The 22386-nt window shown below is 38.5% G+C and overlaps 1 protein-coding gene across 1 annotated transcript; it reads left to right on the top strand.

Annotated features, from left to right (window-relative positions):
* The first annotated feature begins 1634 nt into the window (after positions 1–1634).
* NAF1 (nuclear assembly factor 1 ribonucleoprotein) lies at positions 1635–20907 on the top strand. The gene is made up of 8 exons (XM_069013617.1): positions 1635–1884; positions 3580–3712; positions 5641–5734; positions 8736–8818; positions 9754–9914; positions 13556–13607; positions 17557–17662; positions 20210–20907. Exons 1-8 carry the CDS (start codon positions 1670–1672, stop codon positions 20617–20619), a joined length of 1254 nt encoding a protein of 417 aa, XP_068869718.1. The 5' UTR covers positions 1635–1669; the 3' UTR covers positions 20620–20907.
* Positions 20908–22386: the final 1479 nt, after the last annotated feature.

Genomic DNA, 22386 nt, shown 5'->3' with positions numbered 1-22386 from the left:
TGTTCAATATTTAATCTTCATGCAATTGACAACTAACTGTGGTTGACATTTAATTGCTTGATTTTCTAAACATCTCATTTGTTAAAGAGCTTGTACTACAGGTCAGTAATATTCAGAACATGCTTCCCACGTACACTCATTTCAGGATCCCAATGCTGTCACTGAAGATGAAGGTGATTCCTGCCCTAGGTGTTCTGAGTAATCGTGCAGTGAGAGTTTACTGCTGCTGTTTACACATACAGCCTATACAGGCTCCTCGCTTATGACAGTGCAAAACCCATTGAATGCCCATAATGTACTTTTCCTGCTTGACATATACATAACTGTAGACAAATGAAAAAAGTACTGATGAATTAAATTACATACAAATTTGGATACGTACAATTTTCCTACTAAATAAAATTTTGCTGGTTGCATCTGCTGTGTCACAATGAAGAGTGGAACAACCAGAGAATGACATCTGCCTTCAGATGCTCCCTTCAGCCTGTGTGGGGTACTAGTGAAGCACTCTTGTGACGGTGTGTTCAACATAGCCTGGACATGCTGAGCAAGAATAAAATGTTTTGGGTGCCCTTTGAGCTGTGAGGCACAGAATTCTCTCACAGCTGGAGGGGAAGGTTATTACATGGGAAACATAAAATTCTCGGTTCTCATCAGATATTCAAGTCCCAGCACTCTCTGGCACTTCCAGCAATGTTACATATAACCTTTTCAAGTATTTATCTATTTTTCTCTATCCTCCTCAGTACTGTACTCTGCTGCTCACTCTGTTGCCTGGTAATGAAGACCATTTGGAAGCCTGTCCAAAGGACAGTGCGATGTGGTCAGGAACACAGAGTGCTGGCCCAGGAGCTCAGCTGTCAGACTGCACTTTGGAGGCTGGGTTGAAGGGGCTGGTCACCTTAACAGTGACCTCCTGAGGCTGTGTGTTTTTTGCATATCTTTTGGCATTTCCCATGGATAAATTGTGTTAAAGAGAAAATACGGTGCTTTTTCTGCTATGTTACCCTCGTGAGGAAGAGGTTTGTCTCTGTGACAGACAAATCACACGGAGGGTGGTCAAGAGGAACTTGAGTCGGGTCTCTCCTATGGGTCAGGGACACCACGTGTGCCACATCCCGGGATGCCGAGTCCTTCCCCCAGCCCCACAGAGTTGTGTGAGACATACCAAAAACACCCTCAAGCTCCAAAACCATGAGTATTTATGGCGAACCTAGAACACAGATATTTAACTTGTGGTGAAGGATGCGGTTAGGTTTTGCATTATTGGCATTATTATACAGTCACTATCATTATGGGCTACAAATCACTATTAGTATAATAATTTGACATTACGCAGCTTTTTTTTTTTTAGATTTAATTACATGGTTCTGTGTGTTGTCAGCACATTTAAAAAATACCGGAACTAATCCCTCCCAGCAGGTCCTCAACAGGAGCAGCCATGAGCTCTAGCTTTGTGTTTCACGCAGGGCCCACAGCCACAGAACTCGGGCGCTGGCTTTAACCCAGCCCGAAGCAGCCGGAGCGCGGGGCCGTGCCCTCAGGCCCGCCGGCAGCCCTCCTCCATCTCCCGGAATGCTGCATTCCAGCGCACGCGCCCGGGGGCGGGCAGGCGGCGGCCGGAAGTGGCGCGTGCCGGGGGCGGGGCCGCGGGCCGCGTGGCGCGGGAATGGAGGCGCAGCGGGAGGTGGTGGAGCAGCTGGAGAACCTGGCCGTGGGGCCGGGCGGGCAGCGGGCGCCCGACAAGGAGAAGGCGCCGGGCCCTGCGGAGGGTGGTGGGGAAGCCCAGGCCCCGCTGCCCCCAGCCGCGGGGCTGCGCCGCTCGCCGCCGCCCGCTTGGCCCGTGGCAGCTGCTGTCGCCGTGCCCTCCTCGGACTCGGACAGGTGGGTTCAGCCCTGGCGCTCCCCGCGGCCCCCCCTTGCTCGCTGAGGCCTCGGGCGGCGGCGCGGGCCGCTGGCGCTGTGGCTGCGCGCCCGAGAGCCCGGTGTGCCTGCCTGCCGCCTCCCCCGCCCCGGTGTTTCAGCATCTAGAGCTCTCTCTTTCCCATCAAAGGCGGAATTTTCACTTACATTTCGCTAGGAGTCTTAGCTGTTAAATTATGTCTCCAAAACAGTGCATGTAAGGGTGTAGGACTTAATGAAAACATGAGTTTGCTGGCTGCGGCCTGGAGAGCGTGTTGGGTCACCCCAGCGTGCTCTTTTGGTGTCCGGCTTGACGCGGTCCTCTCAGCGCACCTGCGACTCTTGGGGCAGGACACCCGCAGAGTTACTGCTAAAAACCGAAATGTAGGACTCAAGGTGGAGAGTCTGCACGCCGTGTACCATGTGCTCTGATGTTGACATCTCAGTGGACAAGCTCATTCCCAACCTGGGTTTTTTTGTTTTGTGGTGTTTTTTTTTTTTTACAAAAGGTTACATTTTGTACTTGCTGCATCTGTGCTTTGATGTTCACTGTAGTTGGTGAAAGGTAACTGGTTAAATGTGGGCTCTGTTGCAGTGTTAGAAATCTGCACACTTTGGTTGTTGCAGGAGGTTTTGTGTTTTGTTGGGCCGGTGCTGCAAGATGGGCATGTGCTTCTTTTGACTAGAGAAGGCTGAAATAAAGTCTAATAATCTTTTCTTAAAGATACAAAGCTTCATTAATAATTGATTAAAGTTCCTCTAAATTCAGAGTTTTCCTAGAATATCATGAAGTGATGGAGAATGAAATTCCTGACTTCAGGGGCTTCAGCTATATCTAGTGATTTTTACTTCCAAAATCTGTTGTGCTGGTGAACACTAAAGATGAAATTTCGGTAACTTGAACTTACTTATCTGTATGCATGTATCTCGATATTTTTTTTTTTTTTAAATCCCTCCACTGATTGGTCTTTTAGTCTGATTTTTTTTGTTGTTTTTCTGTTGTATTGATGTTGTTCTGAGAAGTCCATATTTAACTTTTTCAAAACGTTTATTTGGAGAGGTGCTCTTAACTTCTTGTCATTACTATGAGCATTTGTTGGAATAAAAAAAAGGACCAACAGAAAGCCATCTGTTCATTTGGGAAGGAGACTGTGATATTACAAGAACCTAGAAGGGAGTGAGGGGTTTTTTTTCATGTAGGAAAGGCTATTTTGCAAAAGTTTGCTTATCTCAGTGTATTTTTTTTGGTAAGGTTTGTATTGTGTTTTTTCAGTCACGCAGATCAGTTGATCCACATTTATTTCCTCCACCAGCTGTTGAAGAACTTGGATCTTTGCTTAAACGAACATGTTAACATGAATAAGGACTGGTTTCTTACTCCACTCCTGAAGTATTAAGAATCTAAGACAATAAACATTTCTTACATACTTGACAGTGAGAGATATTGAATTACTCTGTGTGAATGTGTACTGGGGGATTTGGACAGGACACGAGTTATGAAACTAATCCATTTTATTTACAAAAAGTACAATTTTTTCCCCTTCATTGTGCAAGATGCATTGCTTGGAATAAGTATTTTCTTAACTTCACTCAGTGTTATGCTGATGTTGGGATTTTACAAGAACGGTGACTCTGAGAAGGCAGTATTCTAACTCTCATGTTTGTTTTTTTATTCAGTGATACAGATTCAGATAGTTCGTCATCTACACCTTCCTCTTCATCTTCAGCAGCATCTGATGAAGATGATCATCCAAATGAGAAGGATAACAGATCTTACTGTGTTAGAACAAAGGATGAGTTGCCTATTGATGTAAGTATGATACGGTATTTTTTTAAACCCTTTTCTACTAACCCAACTAAAATATAACTAAAAGTTTATGTTTTAAGTCATACCTCCTGTGTCAAGATGGGGGATTGAATAGTAAAAGAGAAACTCCAAGGCTGAGCTAGACACAGTTTAGTACGTAAAGCAAGATCCACACACACAAGCAAAGCAAACCCAGAAATTAATTTACCACTTTCCCTGGACAGGCAGGTGTTCAGCCATTCCCAGGAAAGCTGGGCTCCATCCTGTGTAACAATTTCTTGGGCATACAAACACCATCACTCCAGGTGTCCCTCGTTCTTTTTGCACCCAGCTTTGTATGCTGAGGATGATGTTACGTGGTATGGAATATTCCTTTGGTCAGTGCAGGTCACTTGTGCTCCTCCCATCTCCTTTTGCACCTCCTCACTGATGGGCTGACATGAGAGGCAAAAAAGGCCTTGGCTCTGTGTAAGCCCTGCTGAGCAATAACAAAAACATCTCTCTATTATCAGCAGTGTTTCTAGCACAGATCCAAAACACAGCCCCATAACAGCCACTGAGAAGAAAATGGACTTTGCCGCAGTGAAACTCACCACGGTTAATAACTCAGAAAGTTCCGTTTTTCAGGTATACATATTACGGATTCTTAGTGGAACTGTTTCAGAAACCTCTTGCTTTGAGGCAAGGATTGGCAGGTACTGTATATAGTGTGGCAGAAGGTACCATTTTGAGATACAGGATCAGAATTCTACCTTCCTGCTGGTCTTCAGCATTTGAATTGCTCTTAGAAAAATGACTCAGTTAAGTCTTAGCAGTGAACTTGATTTAATATTGGAAAAATCACTGGCCTATAGATGGATGTGGTGTTTCTGTCTGAATTAGTGTCTTGAGTTTAATGATAGAACACTTGTGAAAGTCTTGGCCTTTTTGACCTGTGTGTTGCTCTATAAGCCTTTGCCAAACGCTTTTGTTAGGTGAAGATTATCAGGTGAAGTGTTAATAAACCAGGATAAAATTCTTCTGTTTGCGTGGGATTGTATTTCTAGTTGTGGCCTTCAAAAGTGCAGTTCGGTGCTAAGATTTGAACTCTATCAATTCACAAGATGTTGAATTTGAAGATAATGCTTACTCTAGTTGCCTTGTATTTCATAAAGTCCATACTGACTTCACAGCAGCATAGTATATATATGTATATATATATATATATATAAACCTTAGTTTATGAGTAAATTGGAGGTGGATGATGAACTTTGTGTTAATCAGTCTTTGATAGTAGATTTTGATCCTTATATTTGAGGAAAAAGTTTGAATATTGTGTAGTACTCATTTTTGTATCTGAAGTTTGGCTTTTTGTGTTCTGTTCTCTAATTATCCTCTTGTACCAAATGCAACTATCAGCAGAAAATAATTTTCTTTGTATAGGTTGTGCTGTTTACATCTTCTACAATGATCCAAGTCATAATATAAATGGACCGACACCATTTTGTTAAATCAGATGATACACATCTGGTGTATTTTATCTATATTGACTCTTGCTGTGTACATTTTTCTTCTAGCATGCATTGAATGTTGTTGCAAGTGGTCTTAATTTTTGAGGTCTGATGGTTTAATTATTGTGTTGTACATTGAGTTTAATCTAAAAAAATTGGATTAAATTCATGTCAATTGTTGGTTTTCTCCAGTTAAATAAAACTGTCTTCTGCTTTAGTTGTGATGGAAATATGTAGAGTAGCATCTCTATAGGACATGTGTCCTCAAACCCCAGATGAGTTCATCTAGGATGATTCTGAAAGAGGCAGATCAAACTAGATTTTTTTAAAAATGAAATCTTCAAAATGCTAGGAGATTTTTCCGTGACAAATTTCTGCAGTGACAAAGTGATAAATGCCTTTGTGTGATATTAAATCTAAACATTGACTTGTTGTTTGCAGGAGCTACCCCCTGTTGAAGACTTATCAATAATTCTGCCAGATAATGTTGAACTGAAGCTCTTTGGGACAGTTTCCAGCATCATTGAGCAGCTAGGTAGGCAAGATATATTTGCTTTGGTTTTAATTAGTACAATTTCTGTATATCTCTGCATGAATTGTGTTCTTAGCTGTTCCTTCAAAATGTCAGTCCTGCATTGTCATATTTCTGGGGATAGCAGGTTGTTGAGTTGGAATTCGAACTAGAAAATGACATTTGTGTTGAATTACCTTTTATTTGGCTTATATAGTACTAGGACTATTATGCATGTGTTTCTATGTGACTTTCATGTTTAATTTTTTGATTAAAACCCCTTTTTTTCCATAGTGTATTGTGGTTTTTATATTGATATTGGCAAGAGTTCTTGTATTTTAAGAAAACCTTCCAATTGTAGATGCTATTTTTGAATTATCCCTGAATATATAGGAGCTGTATAACTGAGAGCACACATGCAGTACAATGCAATCTCAAGTGCTTGCTTGTTAATATATGAGGACAGGAAAAAGACTTGTTTCTTCAGCAGTGCAATTTCTTTTATTTATTTATTTTAATCTTTATTCATCCCACTTCTGGCACCTTGAGCAAATGAAAGCTGCCCATGTCAGCAGTCAGAGGATGGTATGACTAACATGATTTATAGGTGGAGGGTAAGCTTAATGGGATTGAGATACAGAATAGGTGTAAGCTTAACTCAAGGCACAGAGATTTAGGGATCTTTCCGGATCTGTGTGGGACCTCAGTATCTGATATATGAAATAAAAGTTTTGCTGAAGCTCATATTACTAAAACATCAACAGTATGTATTTTAGCTATTTCAAGTGATCCATTCTGCTTGAACTGCTTTTAAAGCAATTTGCTTATGAAAATTAGAAATTGAGTTCAATTTTGGAGTTAAAGTATTTATGCTGAATGTAGTACAAAAGAAAGCAAGTAACTTCTTCTATTAATTTTTTTTTAAAAGACTTCAGGTAGTATAGGCAATTCCTCTACATTATCTTATTGGAGTGAGATTTAATTTCATTCATTTGCAGGAAGTGGGTTGGAGAGTGTGGAAGGTAGTAGTCTGGTTCTTTTCTACTTTGGCCTTTCTTGCTTATTGGTAGTAATGAGGACTTCAAGAAGTCTGTCTTCAGCTAAAATGGTAGTTTGAAAACAAGTTTTTAAAAAAAGTTGAGTCATACTTGCTGTTATTAGTTTTGGTCTAAAATGTGAAGGTGTAAACAAAGCTGTTTTAAAGACTGCGGTTTTGAAAACCATCCTTAGTTCTAATCCTCATTGGTGAGTATAGTCTTTTCAAATACCAGTTTACTGGTAGGTGAATTCTTCAGGCTGCATCCTACTTGATGTAATGTAAATGTATGAAGAGTTGCATTAGATTTGTTGCTGAAAGTTAGAAAACAAGCTAATAATCATGATAAAATGAAACTGCATGAATGGCGTAAACCCCCGTGACATCTGTGATTATTTTCTTGCTTTTACTGCTTTGCTTTATGACTTCTACACATTTTAGTTTCTTTTCAGTTGTTCTGGAAGCAGGCCTCAATTTCAGTTGACTTGTGGCTGTATTAGAGATGCCAGCTAATTGGTTTTTGGGTTTTTTTTGATTTTTGAACTAAATTGATACCTCTGTATACCTGGTTTGTATGTAGTCTGAGAGGAGTTGATGTCTCATTTGGAAACCACAAATACTATTCTGACACAACAATCAGTATTCTTTTTCTGTCCCTTTGATGTCTCTCAGAATCTCTGCTGTTCTCTGTAGCAAGCTTCCAAGTTCATCAGTCTGCAGTGAGTGATACTTGGAACTTGGATATTTCATCCTGTGAGGTAAATTTGAGGCTAGAACAGTGTAGGTTCATGCTTGCCCTGTAGTAGCTAAAAGCAAAATGACAGTACTTTTTGTGAACTTCTGCTCAGCATATCAGAATTTAACAAATTTTTTGCTGTGTTTTGCTTCGAGGTACTTTAAGAGAAGAGAGTAATTCCCTTGTGTGGGTTGTGGCCTGGAAAGTAAACAGCTTTGGTATATATGAGAAGCCTTCCCTGGGGCTGTACTTTGTGCCCTGCAAGAGTAGAAGCTGATAATTTAGGCTGGGTTGGAGTAGGGAAAGCTCTGAGTAAGGTAGGCTGGAGGTGGTAATGTTTCTCCTAAGTTTCATGGGACTGGCATGTCATATAGTTTCTGAATATATTTTCCTTAGCCTACTGAAGGCTGGGGGCTATGTGTGGTGAATCAAGTTGAGACTATTATGTGAGAGTTTTTGGTGTGTTGTTTTTTGTAGGGTTTTTTTGTTTGTCTGGGTTTGTTTTTTTTTTTTGCTAAGGTATATTTCTCATGAGGTTTAAACAACACATTGGGTACTTTATATTTTATCTTAAAGGTAGGCACAAAAGAAATTGATTTCACAAATTCTCTTGAAATTCAGTGAACTGTTAAGCCTGTAGAATTGTCATCTACTTGTTTGGCATGTTAAGGTTTTTGCAGATTGAAGTAGTAGCAGTACCTTTTAGCTTGGTGGCATGCTGATTGCTGAAAGTCCTGTTAGGTAAGTTTAGCAGTGATGATCTTGAACTTGTTGGAGTCTGAGTGACACTAAGTACTTGAGTGACTTCATTTGCTGATGGACAGGCATTGAGAATGCTTAAGTGAGCAGTGTTGCTTTACAGGTAGAGAAGTTTAATCATCATTAGGCCCAAATGTACTGTGAGACTTCTCTGGCATTAAATTGCAGGGTGTATATCAGATTGTGTATGTGCATATGTAAACAACACCATCAGTCGCTGCTGTGATTGAACTGCCAGACAGCTTTTGTGTTCTGGTCTGATTCTTAGGACTCTCTTTACCCCAGAGAACAGTAATTCTGTCAGCAATGTAAATATTACCACCTATGTACCATTGGAGAAGGGGTGTGTGATTCTAAGTACTTTTGTATGTGTGCGAGAATATTTGGTAGCAGCTCTACGAACTTAAGTGGAGGTGTGGTTTGTTAAGTTTTACTGCAGTTAACTACATGCTGTTGAAACATTGTTTTAATTGATTTTTTTCTTTCCATTTTAGTAATAATTGAATCACTGAGAGGCCTACCTCCAGTAAATGAGGAAAGCATAATTTTTAAAGAAGATCGACAAGCAGCCGGAAAGGTGTGTGTAAAATAAAATCTTGTTATTCTAATATAAAATTGGAAGTATTCTTTAATGCTTCAGAAAGTAGAGTTGAAGTTGACTAAATGAAAGATAATGTTTCCATGATATAATAGTTTTTCTTTGTGCCTTTGACTCCTGCTATATTAATCTGGTTTTTCAATCTTAAGAATTTCTAACCTGGAATTAATTGCTTCCTTACAGAATTACAATATCTGGTGAGTTTCCAGTATTTGATGAGAGTGCTTGTGGAGAGGAAGAGGTTGCTTTCAGATGTATGATGTCTTGAAATAACAGGCTGTGCTCTTTTACTGCCAGATAGGGGCAGAGGTTAGAGTGAAGTTTCATGAAAAATGGAGGATATTTTCTTCTATGCTATGGTTTTCTGATATAAGGCCAGTGAAGAATGTTTGCTGGGAGGGTTGTTGCATTGAATTTTCTATTTTCTGTAGAAGGAAAGCCATCATTTACAGTGGTTACTGCTGAAATATCTTTGAATGCTAGATGTGAGTGAAATGAACTGAGCCTGAATTGCAGATGTTCTGTAAAACGTGGCAATATTCTCTGCTCTCCGTGGATTTGAGGAACAAGCGATAACTGATGTAAAGGCTTCTTGTAAAGATGAACTTTGAGGAAAAAATGATCAGGAGATTGTTCCAGGTGTTAAGAGACTTGAAAGCATAACAGGCACAGAAGAGAGGTTTGACGAAAGGGAGGATTACTAAGGATGTGAGAACTTACTTTTCTGTGTTACAAAAAATTGTAGTTGGGGAATTACACGGTCGAACAAAATCCAGTAATTAAACTAAAGTGTGAAAGGAACTCTTATTTGATGCTGCATTTTGAAAATATATTGGACTTCTTAAATTGTCTGCAATGAAATAGCTATCTACTTGTGGTAGTTTGTTTAAACATTTTAATTTTATTTCTTTCAGATATTTGAGATATTTGGTCCTGTTTCTCATCCTTTTTATGTGATAAGATTTAACAGCTCTGAGCATATCAAAGCAAAAGGTATTAATGTACAGGATAGCATGTATTTTGCTCCATCAGTGGAGGACTTCACCCAGTATATATTTGCAGAGAAACTTAAACAGTGAGTCTGATTTCTTTTTTAATCTGGTTATAATGGTTTTTTTTTATATAGCTAAAAGTGTTGGATTCAAGTTGAGTCTCCAGTGAGAAACTCTAGTACTAAGCTTGACACTAAACTTTATATTTACTTTAGGTATTTTCAACTGTGTTTTAATAACAAGATTGTGTACTGTTTTGCCTTTGAAAACAATAAAGAGTAGCTGTAAACTGCAAGCTTTTTAAAGTGCTCTAATTACTAAAGTTTAGCTTCTTATTCTACTTAATATACTAAGCTTGCTTTCTTTTTATGCTGCTGTTAACTAAAATACCACAACCAGAAAAGTTCATTGACACTTCTTCCACACCCTCTTACACACATATGCGTAAGTATAAAAAAGGACAGTTTTTCAAGCTGAACTTTCCAGATTTTGTTGTTCTTTAGATTCTTGTGTAGTTTCAGAACTGATAATAAACTTGTTTGCATTCTGAACAAGTTTGTATTAATTTACTTTTTTTGTTTCATATTACAAGGCTAGAATTGAAATGTAATCATCATTAAATCAATTATATAGTTAGAGGATAACAATTCTAGATAAAAATTACCCTATGTAAATTTGCAAGAGAGGAGGGATTTGAGTAACAATGTAGTATAATGTTCAGAAACTTCTCAGTAGTGTTTGTGTATCCCAGTCTGACTGAGGAAAGTAGCATGAATAAATAGGACTTGATGCCATTTAGAGGGAGGTGTTCTCAAAGACAGACTAAGAAATAAAACATAATAAATAACAGCTAGGTATTAATGTTCTAATTACTGATGGATAATCATCAATATGTTGATCAAAGTTAAATATCTTTTGTCATACAAGTGACTTAGTTTCTGTTCATTAGGATTAGTTCTCAGGGGTTGGTTAATTGTCTGCATTCATTACAGCTGTGCCATTATTCATACTGAATAGGTCTTTCCTGTAGTCAAACGTGTAGTCAGACCTGCAGGAGTCTTTTTTTTTTTTTTTTTAACTTCCTCATTTCTGTGCAAGCAACAAGCATATTTTTTTCCCCTTTAGTGAGGACCGGAATAGATCACTTTCTTGCTCTGATGCTTGTTTGTTTTTCTGCAGCATTTTGATGCCAGCTGGTCTTTGATTTGCGCTATTAAACTTTGTTGCTTAGCACAGTAAATGCACAGACTTTAATCATCTGCTTTCTGCATCAATAACCGTGTGCTGTACTCAGCATCTAAGATGGGAGACGTGTGTTTTAGTTTGTTTCATGCTTTGGAAATAGTTTTGGAAACCATTTTTCGTGTGGTAGTACTTCACTGCCGTCGGTGGTAAAAACCTGAAACCTCGGCAAGACACTTCAGACATCCAGGGCTTCCCAGCACAGCTGAACAGCGCTTCAGACGTTGTTTCTTGCCTTGATTAGGATAAGTAGCGTGAGTTGCGTTACGGTACACTGAAACAATATTTTATTTCTGGGGTTTGTCAGTACAATTTCTTAAGCTTGTGTGAGGGTTTTGGTACTACTGGTTGAAGCTACCTTTTCACTAAATAGGTTTCATTAAAAACAGATGAAGAATTTCTGACTTGTGCTGTAATGCTATATGAAGAAACCTTAGTGCTATAAGAAGGTGGCATGGATAGTAGAAAAGTCAAGTTTTGGTCAGTGGTCCACTAGAAGACTTTTGGACCTTGATAAATGGCAAATTTGATAGCCAATAATTTTTTTTCTGCTTTTTCTTAGTTTGACTGTGTGCAGACCAGATTGTGCAATATTACAGGCTTAAAGTTTTAAAACTGCTGTTCAAAACTGTGATAGTACTTTGAAAAGGAAAGGAATAAAGATTAAGATCTGAAAGAAGCACTGAGTTTGAAGCTTTTTCTGAAATCTGAAATGCAATCTGCTTGCATTGTACAAAGTTGCAGTTATATGAATAAGCCTTACACTTTATAGAAAAATAAGTGAAAGTGTAGTGTAAAACTTTTTGAATGCAAAATAATGTGTTGCTAAAGATGGACTTGGTGTATTGCCTGAAACACAATTCTAAAAAGCTCATGTATTTTCATGATTCCTCTGAATTACCTTTTGTTAGACTTCCAGATCTTATAGTATCTGACTTCAGAAATCAAAGAATTACTATATTGTTCTTTGCAGAAGATATTAAGTACCTTGGAGAATGAAAAGCAGGGGGTTTTTTTCTGAAACGAGGAAGGCTGCTTTGGGAGGATGAGATAAGCTGCCTGACCTGGAAAGGTTTAAAGTTTGTAGTCAGTGGTGTTACATATTGCTGAATGACCACAGGTCTTGGAGATTTTTGTATGCTCTGGTATTTCTGGCAGGCATGTGTTGCTCCAAAATAACAAGATGAAAGGAAGAAACAGTTCAGTTCATAATAATAAAAATAAGTTTTGCAGCTGTGAAATTACTTGTATAGAGTCCTTATCTCCTGTTTCTCCCTGTAATGTTTTCTTCTAATTGAACTTTAAAATGTCTTCTTTGCCTTCCTTTTGCTCATGATCTCAAAGGTTGGTGTCTCTCTATGGTTTTCTAATGACATGTGGAGGTTGAACTTCAGTTTTATGGTTAGGGATTGAGGCACGATGTACCTCCAGATGACTTGCCAGTGCTCTCATGGGTGTGACTAAGGACCTCTGAAGTCCAGGCTGCTGATGCTGATGGTTATGTAGTTTTTTGTAGTTACTACTTATTGATTGTTGCTGACTTGATGAATACATAAAACCCCCTTGGTTACTAGAGCACTGACTGAAGACATTTCACACTGAACACATTGATGTTTTTAACTGTGTGGTTCCATTTTGCAACTAAGACTTTCCAGTATTGCACTGTTTTATACATTTTTTCTGCGTAGATAAGGATTGTACCTTGACATTTCAGACCAAAACACATTAAATTTGTGAGCAGTGTGGAAAAAACCTTCAGCAGACTACTGGCAACATAATTTAAATTTATTTTACAAATTCTTTGCTAATCAAAGAAATTACTTGATTTTTAGTGAAGGGCTTACCAGTAGGTGAAATAAATTCAGCTAATCCAAATTTATTTTGATGCTTGTCAGGTGAGACAATTGAGTTTTTGCTTCTTTAAATGTCTTTTGCCTTGTGTTTACTGCAAAATAGAGGGTGAAACCTAGTTATCTAGCTACCACTGTCTTAATAGGATTGTAAGGCAAGCATTGAGGGTCTTTTGGTTCTCAATTTACTTTGCTGTAGTTATACAGAAAGCCTTTGTCCTACTGAATGAGTTTGTTGTTCTTTTTAGCTAAAGATACATGTTCTGAAACCAGAAGAATAAGAAAGCTTGTGATAGTCGTCAGCAGTTAGCATGAGAAAGTTGCTGTGAACTACCTCAATTCATGTTCAAAGCAATTAAGGTTCAAAAGGATTTGCTGAGAGAATATTGACCAAAATTTATTATAAGCTGGACAAAATGTTCAGTTGTCACTCAAAGTAGGAGGATTTTACAAGTATAGTGAAGTCCTAAGTTGACCTATACATTACTGTTTGCTTATAAACAGTATTAAAAACCAAATAACTCTTTGAAAACAGGAAGCTCCTGTTGTAGACCTGGTACCTTATAGAACGTGTTAGTCTTCCTTTGTCTGGATTGTCTAATTTGTGTTTTGTGTTTGTTTTTTTCTTTTAGGGAAAAAGGTTCAGATGCATCTTGGAAGAATGACCAAGAACCACCGCCTGAAGTAACTATAAAGGATTATTTTGTTTATTGTTTTTGATTACACAAGTCATATGTGGAAAAAATTCTGTGCAGAGCAACTAATTAGCAAGCTTATCTTTTTATGTAGACAAGAGTTGAATGTACCTCTTCATTGAAAGAAAGGATCATGCTCTTCTTGGAGAGGTCTTGTAGTGTAGAGAGTACTAGCTGTTTCTCTATTTACTTTTTGCAGCTGGCAAAATGTGTTTCTTCAGTTCATCTAGTCCTTCAAGAACATATTTGACAACCTGAGTGTTTAACTTTATGTAGCAGTGCTTTTACCTTGTCTAATAATTTTGCTTCTGATAGGGAATTTTTGACCCTGTCATTCTTTCACTGCAGCTTTGTTTTCAGTTTGCCAGAAGCAATCGTTTACTAATACTAATTGCTTACTAGTACTCTGCCAACTTACTACTTGGAGGTTTAAGCTGTCTGCTCTTCTAGATTAGCTTGATACTTCTTCTGTGGCATTCTTTGAACAGCTTCTTAGTAAGCTTTCCCTACAATATGCTGTTATAAAACAGTAGTTCCACGAGAGGAGATGGGCCATTCCTCCCTAGAAAGGCTGTCATACGGCATTGTGTAGAATTGAGAGCTCCTTGTGACCATTGACATGATTTGCTATAGAATCTGTAAACAGTTCTCCAGTGACTCACAGGCTTTCTGTCAGTGGTCCTTAACTCCACTGTAGCTATGCATTTTGTGATTATTGTCTTCGATAAGAATCACAAGGCTGCTAGTTTTATTGAGGTGTTTTCATGAGTTTTGTTTTACAGCACAACACCTGCGTCAGTTTTCCTTGCAATTCCTACTTGAAACATATCCAAAGTAGCTGAAATTCCTAGAAGCCTTGTGTCTACCCTAGTATTCTAAAGATATCTGTCTGCTTGCTTTGAATCTTCCAATTGCTTGCCTTTTTAGCATAATTCTATGCTACATAATACGTGCTTCTCACTCTATAATTTGGTCGGAAAGATCTGTTTTGTGGGGTCTGGGGTTTTTTGGGGGGGAGTAGTTGCTGTTGTTTGTTTGGTTTTGTTTCTCAAGTGTTCTAACTGATGTTTAGGATGGAATAGAATAGACTGTTTCAGTTGGAAGGAACCTACAGCAGTCATCTAGTCTGACAAGTTCAGGGCTGATGCTGAAGCATAAGCTGAAGCATGTTGTGAAAAGCATTTTCCAAATGCCTCTTAAATACTGACAGGCTTGGGGTGTCAACCACCACTTTAGGAAGTCTCTTCCAGTGTTTGACCACTCTCTCAGTAAAGAAATTCTTCATTATTTCCAATCTGAATTGTTTTTGTTTCCCATAAAAGAAACTGGGCTGTGCAGTGTTAACTGTTTCTTAGACAGGAGTTCTTGTCTGTCAGTTCTGACTGTGAATTGCCTTCCTTTCTTGTGGAGCCATTATCTCACAGAGAATCAGAATTTGAGAATATGAAGTGTTGTATAAGAATTGGACTGTAGGTATGTTGTCTACAGAGCTTTGAAAGACTGTACTTAAAAATTTTTGGCTAGTCTTAACTTGCTTTCATTCAGCAATTTTCTTATAGTGATGATACAAATTGGGCTTATTGGCTAATGGTGAGCACTTCTGTTTCTTATCACGTTTTAAAAGCTGTTCAGGAGATAAGCTTGTAGATATGTAATTTGAGTTTGTAGGAATCCATGAAATTTTATTGACCAAATACAGTCAGTTAAGTCTGCAGATACAGATTCATTGCCTTTTCCAAAGTTGGTTGGGTTTTTTTTTTTGTTACTTTTTCTGAGTTTAAGATTGCTGTACCTGTGCTAGTTTGAAAACAAACCAGTGGGAGGCACCAAGTCAGAATAACAATTTAATGGAAATTAAAGGAAAGGAAAAGAAAGTAAAAGAAAACACTGACAGAGTCAAGATACAACCTGAGTCCCTGTTAGGCAGGGTAGTGGTAGCAGTCTGGTGGAATGGTGGCTGCAGTCCTCTGAAGTGGTGATCCTGTGGTAGAAGGGGTCTGCTCTTCCTCAGAAAGTCCAGTGGTGGCTGTGTAGCTCCTGTCCTCTGGAAATCCAGTGGAAAGAGTGTCTCTGGTGTTCAGAGTCCCAAATTATATCCACGATGGGATGCTTGGTTCCTCCCTCTGGGTGGAGCATCTCACAATGGGGTAATGAGTCATGAGGCCAGGTGTTGATTAGGCTCATTAACAGAAGATAGTCCGGAGGGAGTTATCTCTGAGCCATGCAGCAGGACAATGATGGGCCATTAACAGAAAGATAGTCTGGGGGGAGGAGGCAAGGAAACACTGCCCCACCTGATTTCCACAGCTCATGAGGATGGTAATAGAATACACCTCAACCCAGGACAGTACCTCACTATAGGAAGGACCACAGGAAGCTTGAAAAAAGTTAGTGATGACAAGGGTGGGGCACTGTTCTGACTATGTGATCTGTGTGTTCTTTTTTGGAAAAAAACACATCTAACATCTTGTAATCCTCAATTAGAATAATCTTTGGTTAGTTCTAGCAGAGTTTATACCACGCTATCCCCAACTGTGACAGTTGATGAGCTGATGGAAAGTAGCTTGTGCTGTGAAGGTAATAGCTGTTGACAAGGGCGCAGATCAAATTTTATGCTACTGATGCTTAAAATTGTCTTGTACAGCGAGACCCTTTTAGAGACCTCAGATTGCAGCTGATTTCTTGCTAGCCCCTGTGATAAACTGTGCAATTGTTGGAGTCAGTTCTTTTTGTGATAGTGTGAAGCTTTATTTTTGAATGCCTATTAATCCATGTTAGGCCTTTCTTACTTGGTACTTTAAGGTATATGGTAAGCACTCTTTTTCTGACAGGCTCTTAAATAGCCCAACTTATTTGTAGGGCTGTTGATTGTAATACAGTCTCTTCTAGCTTTGTCTTTGGAGTCAGAGGATTACAAAGTATGATCTGTAGGCTGCAAGGCTAGCAGGAGCAGATAATTGCAGTTTTTCTATGGGGTGACTTTTATGGGATGTTACATGGAAATTAGGTACCAGTAAAAGGTACCTATTGCTGTTCATTATTTCTGCACTACTGGAGTATGGTGTACTGGAGTTCTTAGAAAAAGCAGGAGTTAGTGAAAGATTTGATTTCATGGTATATGTCATCTTGCTGTATTTCTTGTGGCTTTTCTGAGTAAGTATGTCATCCAGTTATGTAGTAGAAGAAATAGTTGTATTCAGCATTAACTTTGATGAGGCTTTTAAAGCATGTTTTGGTGTTTTTGAGATCCATGCTCTGTTTATACAATAGATACAAGTAAGCAGCAAAGCCCCTACTTCAGAATTGGGAAGAGGAGCGTGGGAACAAATCTGACTCTTTTAAGTTGCAAGAGTGAGCTGTTTTTCGGAGAACTAATTAATGCTGACTGCTTTCTTCCCTGTCACTGATAACTTATCCTCATTCTTGTAAGTTAGGATTCAAAAGGTAGCAAAACTTTGTGTAACAAGAAGAAAACATTGTAGGGACATTCAATCTGTTGTAAATGACAACATTCCTCAAAGCTGAAAATTTCTTTGGAATGACATTGCTATTGCAAATTCAACAGAAAGTGTTATTAAATATACTACAGAAAATTCCTGTTTAGTGACAATTTTAGAGATTTTAAGGTAGTTTAACTGCTGAATTATGTATTTGTTGCCAAGTTAATTTTTACTTACTTTAAAAATTCATTTTTTAATTCACTCAGTCTGCAGTTCCTCTTCGAAAGCTTTTTTGTGGCAGTAACCAGCTAGCTCCTTTTCTTTTCTTCCTAACATACAGGCAATCAAACATTTGTGTTCAGCCCTTGAATGTTGTTCTTTTCAGGAAAAATAGAAAGGATAACTGAGTCTTGAATTAATTGTGTTATGATAAATTTTTGGAGTGTTAACTTCTTGCTTGTGCTCAGAAGCCAGCTGATCTTTATTTTTTTTAACCAGGCTTTGGATTTCAGTGATGATGAAAAAGAAAGAGAGGCAAAACAGAAGAAAAAGAAGCCTCAAAGTCAAGGAAGGAAGAAAGTCAGATCAGAAACACTTCCGTCAGGTGAGTGAATGCTATGTGAGTACTTTTGTCTGTTAAACTAAGTTTGGAATGCACATCTATACCTATCTTAATGATGGAGTTTTCATACAGTTAATACTAGTTCTGTACTTTTCAAAGTTATATTTGAATTTGTGGCTACATTCTGTATTTATTATTTTATAAGAAAAATTCAGTTGTATTCTGTTGAAATACAAACCCTGTGGAAGGGATGTGGTATAGCAGAAGAGCAGTTGTCAGGGGAGGGTCAAAGGCTCTTAGAACAGTGTTGGTTGACACACAGTGAAGATACTGAATAGATGCCACCACCTGGATGGGGTTCAGCTAAAGCTTTGGAGTGCTGGGAGAAGACAGAGGAAGGCCATGTGCAGTTTTTGGAAACCCACTTCTTTGGTAATCAGGGGAGGAGACATGGATCTTCAATGGAGAATTTATTCCTCTGTCTGAAAAGGAAGCTCTTCCTTACCTATGGCATATAATACTCTTCAAAGTAACTCTGACTTGCATATCTTGCTGAGAACTTTCGTGTTTACCTAATGCAGTCATTAGATGAACAAAGCTGTGTATAGGTTTTCATAATATGAATAGCTTTCTTCACCCTCCTTTCTCCTGCTGTTGTCATATCTGTTCCAGGTGTATGCTTGCAGCTGTGCTCTGTTTACAGTAACCACATTTTCTCTTCTCTCATGCCTCTCTACTGCCAAAACTTCATTTTTTGATTGCCATTTTGGTCGAATAATTCATATTGCATCTCTTTTTCTGTTCTCAGTGCTTTAGCTGCATGCTTTTTGTACCCCTCCCTTTAAATACGACTCACTCTTATCCCTTACCCTCTTGTACTGCTTACTTACCAGATTGCTTCAGCTACCTGCAGCATGGTGTTTCCCCCATTGAATTTCTCAGACAGACTCCTCCTGTGAGTTTGCTGCTCTTCCTTTGTTAAGCTGATATACACTGTGCCCCACTGAAACCCTTTTCTCTTGATCTGGGAGATCAGTAGCTGTCCTGGAACACTTTCTGTACAGTACAATCCTCCCTTGTATCAATCAAATAAAGCCACAATCTTTCTTGGACTGGCTTTTGGCCTATGGTTTTGACAGGGTTTTTTTCCCTTAAGAGATGGATCTGAATTGTGCTGTACTTTCTTGTCATTACCGATGGTTATTTTCTCCTGGTTTCTGTTTACCTACCATATGTATGTTTTCCACCACATCCTTGTTCTGCCAGGTTATTGCAGACCTGCCTTTGCCTAGGGCTTGCTGAAGCTGTTACTGAACGATGGGAGTCACTATGTTCCAGTAACTGAGAACAGGAGGAACTGTTGCACTCTGTCAAGGGGATAGGTTTTGATTTGCTGTGGTCTTTTTGTAAATAACGTGGCACAAATTGAAATTGTGTGCAGTTTCTTTTGGCTATAGAATTCAACAGCAAGGATATGTCACAAATTGAGGCACAAAGTCATTCTCAGATGGAGATTTACATGAATATTTAAAACTGTCCATTGTTACAGTATTTGATAGGAGAAGAACAAAAATACTCATTCAAGTCCTTTACTTAAGTGCTTCCAAGAGGCCTGCTTGTATCAAAGGAGTCTTAACTCCTAATCCCCCATGAAAATGAGTAGGAGTTCTGGTATCCAACTGCCCTTCCAGACTTAGAAACATTTTCACCTTTGAAAAGCTATGTAGTCTAGTGCCAAGGATGAGGTTCACATAGGTTTTTAAATTTCCGTGATTTTATGCGGTGTTATATTCCTAAATACCTTGTTGCTCCCAGCCATAAAATCCTTCTGAGGGTTTAAGTTCTGCAGCTTTCTTAATATCTTAGCAGCTCTTTGGAGCATTTTTAGTATTTCAGTGCTTTTCATTTTATAGTCCTAGTCCCATTAAAACTCCTATGATATTTATATAAAGGGGCAGTATAGCTGTTACAAACATTAAATATATGCTTACAGTGAGCTGTATAGGGAAAAATTTGTCTTAGAAAGATGAATGCTGAAAGCTAATTGGCTAGAGGTACAGACTGTTCTTTTTCAGATAGAGTAAGTTAATTTTATTAATTTGAGCTTGAATAATTTCTTGTGTCTTGTGTCTACGCTGTAATACCAACTTGGGACTGAAAGTTGGATACCCCTTCAGTGTAATGCAGTGTTGATTTATGTTTAGTTTTAAAATGTGTTGTTTTTAAATCTTGTTTTAAATGAAGGCTTCCAAAATACTAAAAATCTGCGTTTTCCTGAGATCCATTTATACAAATGGGAAAGTCTGGAGGGAAAGAAGGTGAAATTCTTTTAAAGACTGAATTTGCAACTCTCAGGATTGTCCTTTTTATATTACTCCAATCAATCAAGATGAGATGAGTTACTAAACAGCAGATTTGCTGGTATTATTTTGTCCTTTATGTATTAGTTGCCAGTATTACTTGTTGGTAAGATTACTTTTCAAATTTCCTTGACTTCATCTTGAAAGATTTGTGAAGACTAAGCTTGATCTTTCCAAAATAATATTACAGCTCTGTGCATGTGGGTTCTTACATTTGTTTATTCTTTAGGTGAGAATAAAGGGCTTGATCAGTCACTGCAACAGCCTGCTTCAAGTTACTCAAGGGGATACCGCGGCAGAGGGTTCTCCAGGGATGTATTTCCTCCTCCATCAGGCCCTCGAGGGTTTTTCAGACCAAAAGTAAGACCACCACAGCTGTACTCTTCAGACAAGAGGATACACCAGGAATCGCCAGTGTTTCCACAACCTTACAGAAAAGAAAATCCAATGATGCAGCAGTATTCCTTTCCTCCTCCAGTTTTTGATTCTGTCAGTGGTGGGCATCAATTCCACCCTTCACCTTCAAATATGAATATGATGTGGACAGGCCCAAGCATGTACAATTCACCCTACTCATTTCTGCCACCACCGCCACCACCTCCTCCCGACAGCCATCCTCCTCACTTCAGGCCTTACTAAGTTTCCATACATGTCCATGTAGAGCAGTGCAGTTTGCAGGGAGAAAGAACAGGCTGCCAAGACTGCTTTTCCTTATTTTGGAGATGTTCTCTTTTACTGCAGCAGTAGACCAAATGCAGAGTTTTGTGCTATGTGGGGCATCTACAGAAAATGATTCTTTTTCTACTTACGTTTTCTGTTTCCAAAAAGAAATTTATATGATAAAAGTAACTGTATATTAAGTAATGGTTTATTTTTATACTATCTGCTACTTTAAGATGATAAATAAAAGCCTTTTGGAGACTGGTATGTAGTGGTGGAAATCTATTTTGTAATAAATGTAAGAGTTTATATATAACTACTGTTAAGTACCAATGAGGATATTTCACATAGACAATATTTTAATATTTTTAGAATGGTGGTGTATTGCTGTGCTAAACCATTTTCCTCAATTTCTGCAGATTTTCAAACCTGTTTGGGAACTAAAAATCTGACATCTAAATTTTGAGCTAGGTTTTCCACTATATGTAAGGCATAAAACACTATCCAACTTCGAATACTTCACTTATTTCATATTAACTAAAAGACTGGATCTGGATGGTTCTTTTTTTAAAATAGCTGGAGTAGCTAGGTCTGAATTTGGACCAGCAGCTGACTTACTGTGTCACATTTAGTGTTCTGCAATGGTATTAGATCAACCTACTCCTGAGATGTTTTGCATTTAATTTAGAATTTAAAACCAGCGTGATTTCTCTAGCTTGCCTCTAGCTTCTCTAGCTCCTAATGCAGAGATGCCCATAAATACCTACTAGAATGTGCAGTCAGCCTTTCGAGGAAGGAGTCATTGGGTCTGTCAGGGAGAGGAAGTAATTTCAGAACTCCCTTGTTTAAATTTCTAAATGCAGATGGCACTAGATTGCTGTTTGATTACAGTCTAAACTGTCTCTTCTGAAATTATGAGGTTCATCAATTCTTCCAGCTTGTTGGAGGGAGGTGAAGTTGTCAACCAAGGATCATTTGGAGCAACCTCCTCCTGTCCAAAGAGTTGGTCCTGCAATTGCACTTCCTAATCTGTATGGAATTGACTCTGCCTGACTAGGAGGGAAGGCCTTAGACTGCATCAATATTTTATAAACAGGAGGAAAAAATTTTTGTGGGACAGACATCTTAAAGATTATTTTTGGACTGAAAAGTCATTACTAGTTGTGATTTTTGAATCTTTACCAATGCAGTCACCTTGAACTGATGAAAGTGTGCAGTATGTATTTCTATTCTCAAACTCGTTTTGGCCTTATTACTTTAAATATGCCATTATAGGCTAAGTAATCTGTGCAGGTGTTGCTTAGACTTCAATTCCAAAGAGCTTTAAGAATGAAGCAAAATTTTAATGCACAGAGGCGGGGACTGCCTTGTCAAGATGGTGCGACTCAGAACTAGAATTTAATTTCAGACTTGAAAGTTTGCTGTAATATATTTTAAGTAACAATACTCTTTGATATATCTAGAACTGTTTCACAAGTGTGCAACTGAGAATGTTGTATAGATGTCCGTTTATGGCAAACAGGTACTGTGTAGTGGCAACAAATAGTTTGAGAACAGCAGCATTCTAGACATCAATGTTTACCTCAGGTCCTGCGGATTATTTTTTTGTAGTAAAAGGAATGTCCAATTCCAGTTTGTGGTAAATATTTATGTTTCAGGGGAAAGGAGAAGGGGCTGAATTTCTGGCTATTAAGCTGTAACCCAGATATTACCATTCCCAGTGACAGGGGATGTTAACAGTGATAG

This window comes from Aphelocoma coerulescens, chromosome 4, assembly GCF_041296385.1.
Source record: "Aphelocoma coerulescens isolate FSJ_1873_10779 chromosome 4, UR_Acoe_1.0, whole genome shotgun sequence".
In the NCBI taxonomy this organism is placed as follows: Eukaryota; Metazoa; Chordata; class Aves; order Passeriformes; family Corvidae; genus Aphelocoma; species Aphelocoma coerulescens.
This window is presented reverse-complemented; position numbering and strand designations above follow the sequence as displayed.

What these genes read in the sequence shown, in the direction of transcription:
- NAF1 (XM_069013617.1), top strand. Translation starts at nt 1,670, where the DNA reads ATGGAGGCGCAGCGGGAGGTGGTGGAGCAGCTGGAGAACCTGGCCGTG. An exon ending in AGGATGAGTTGCCTATTGAT is followed by an intron (nt 3,713 to 5,640) that starts GTAAGTATGATA and finishes TGTTGTTTGCAG; the next exon opens with GAGCTACCCCCTGTTGAAGA. An exon ending in ATCAGAAACACTTCCGTCAG is followed by an intron (nt 17,663 to 20,209) that starts GTGAGTGAATGC and finishes TTTATTCTTTAG; the next exon opens with GTGAGAATAAAGGGCTTGAT.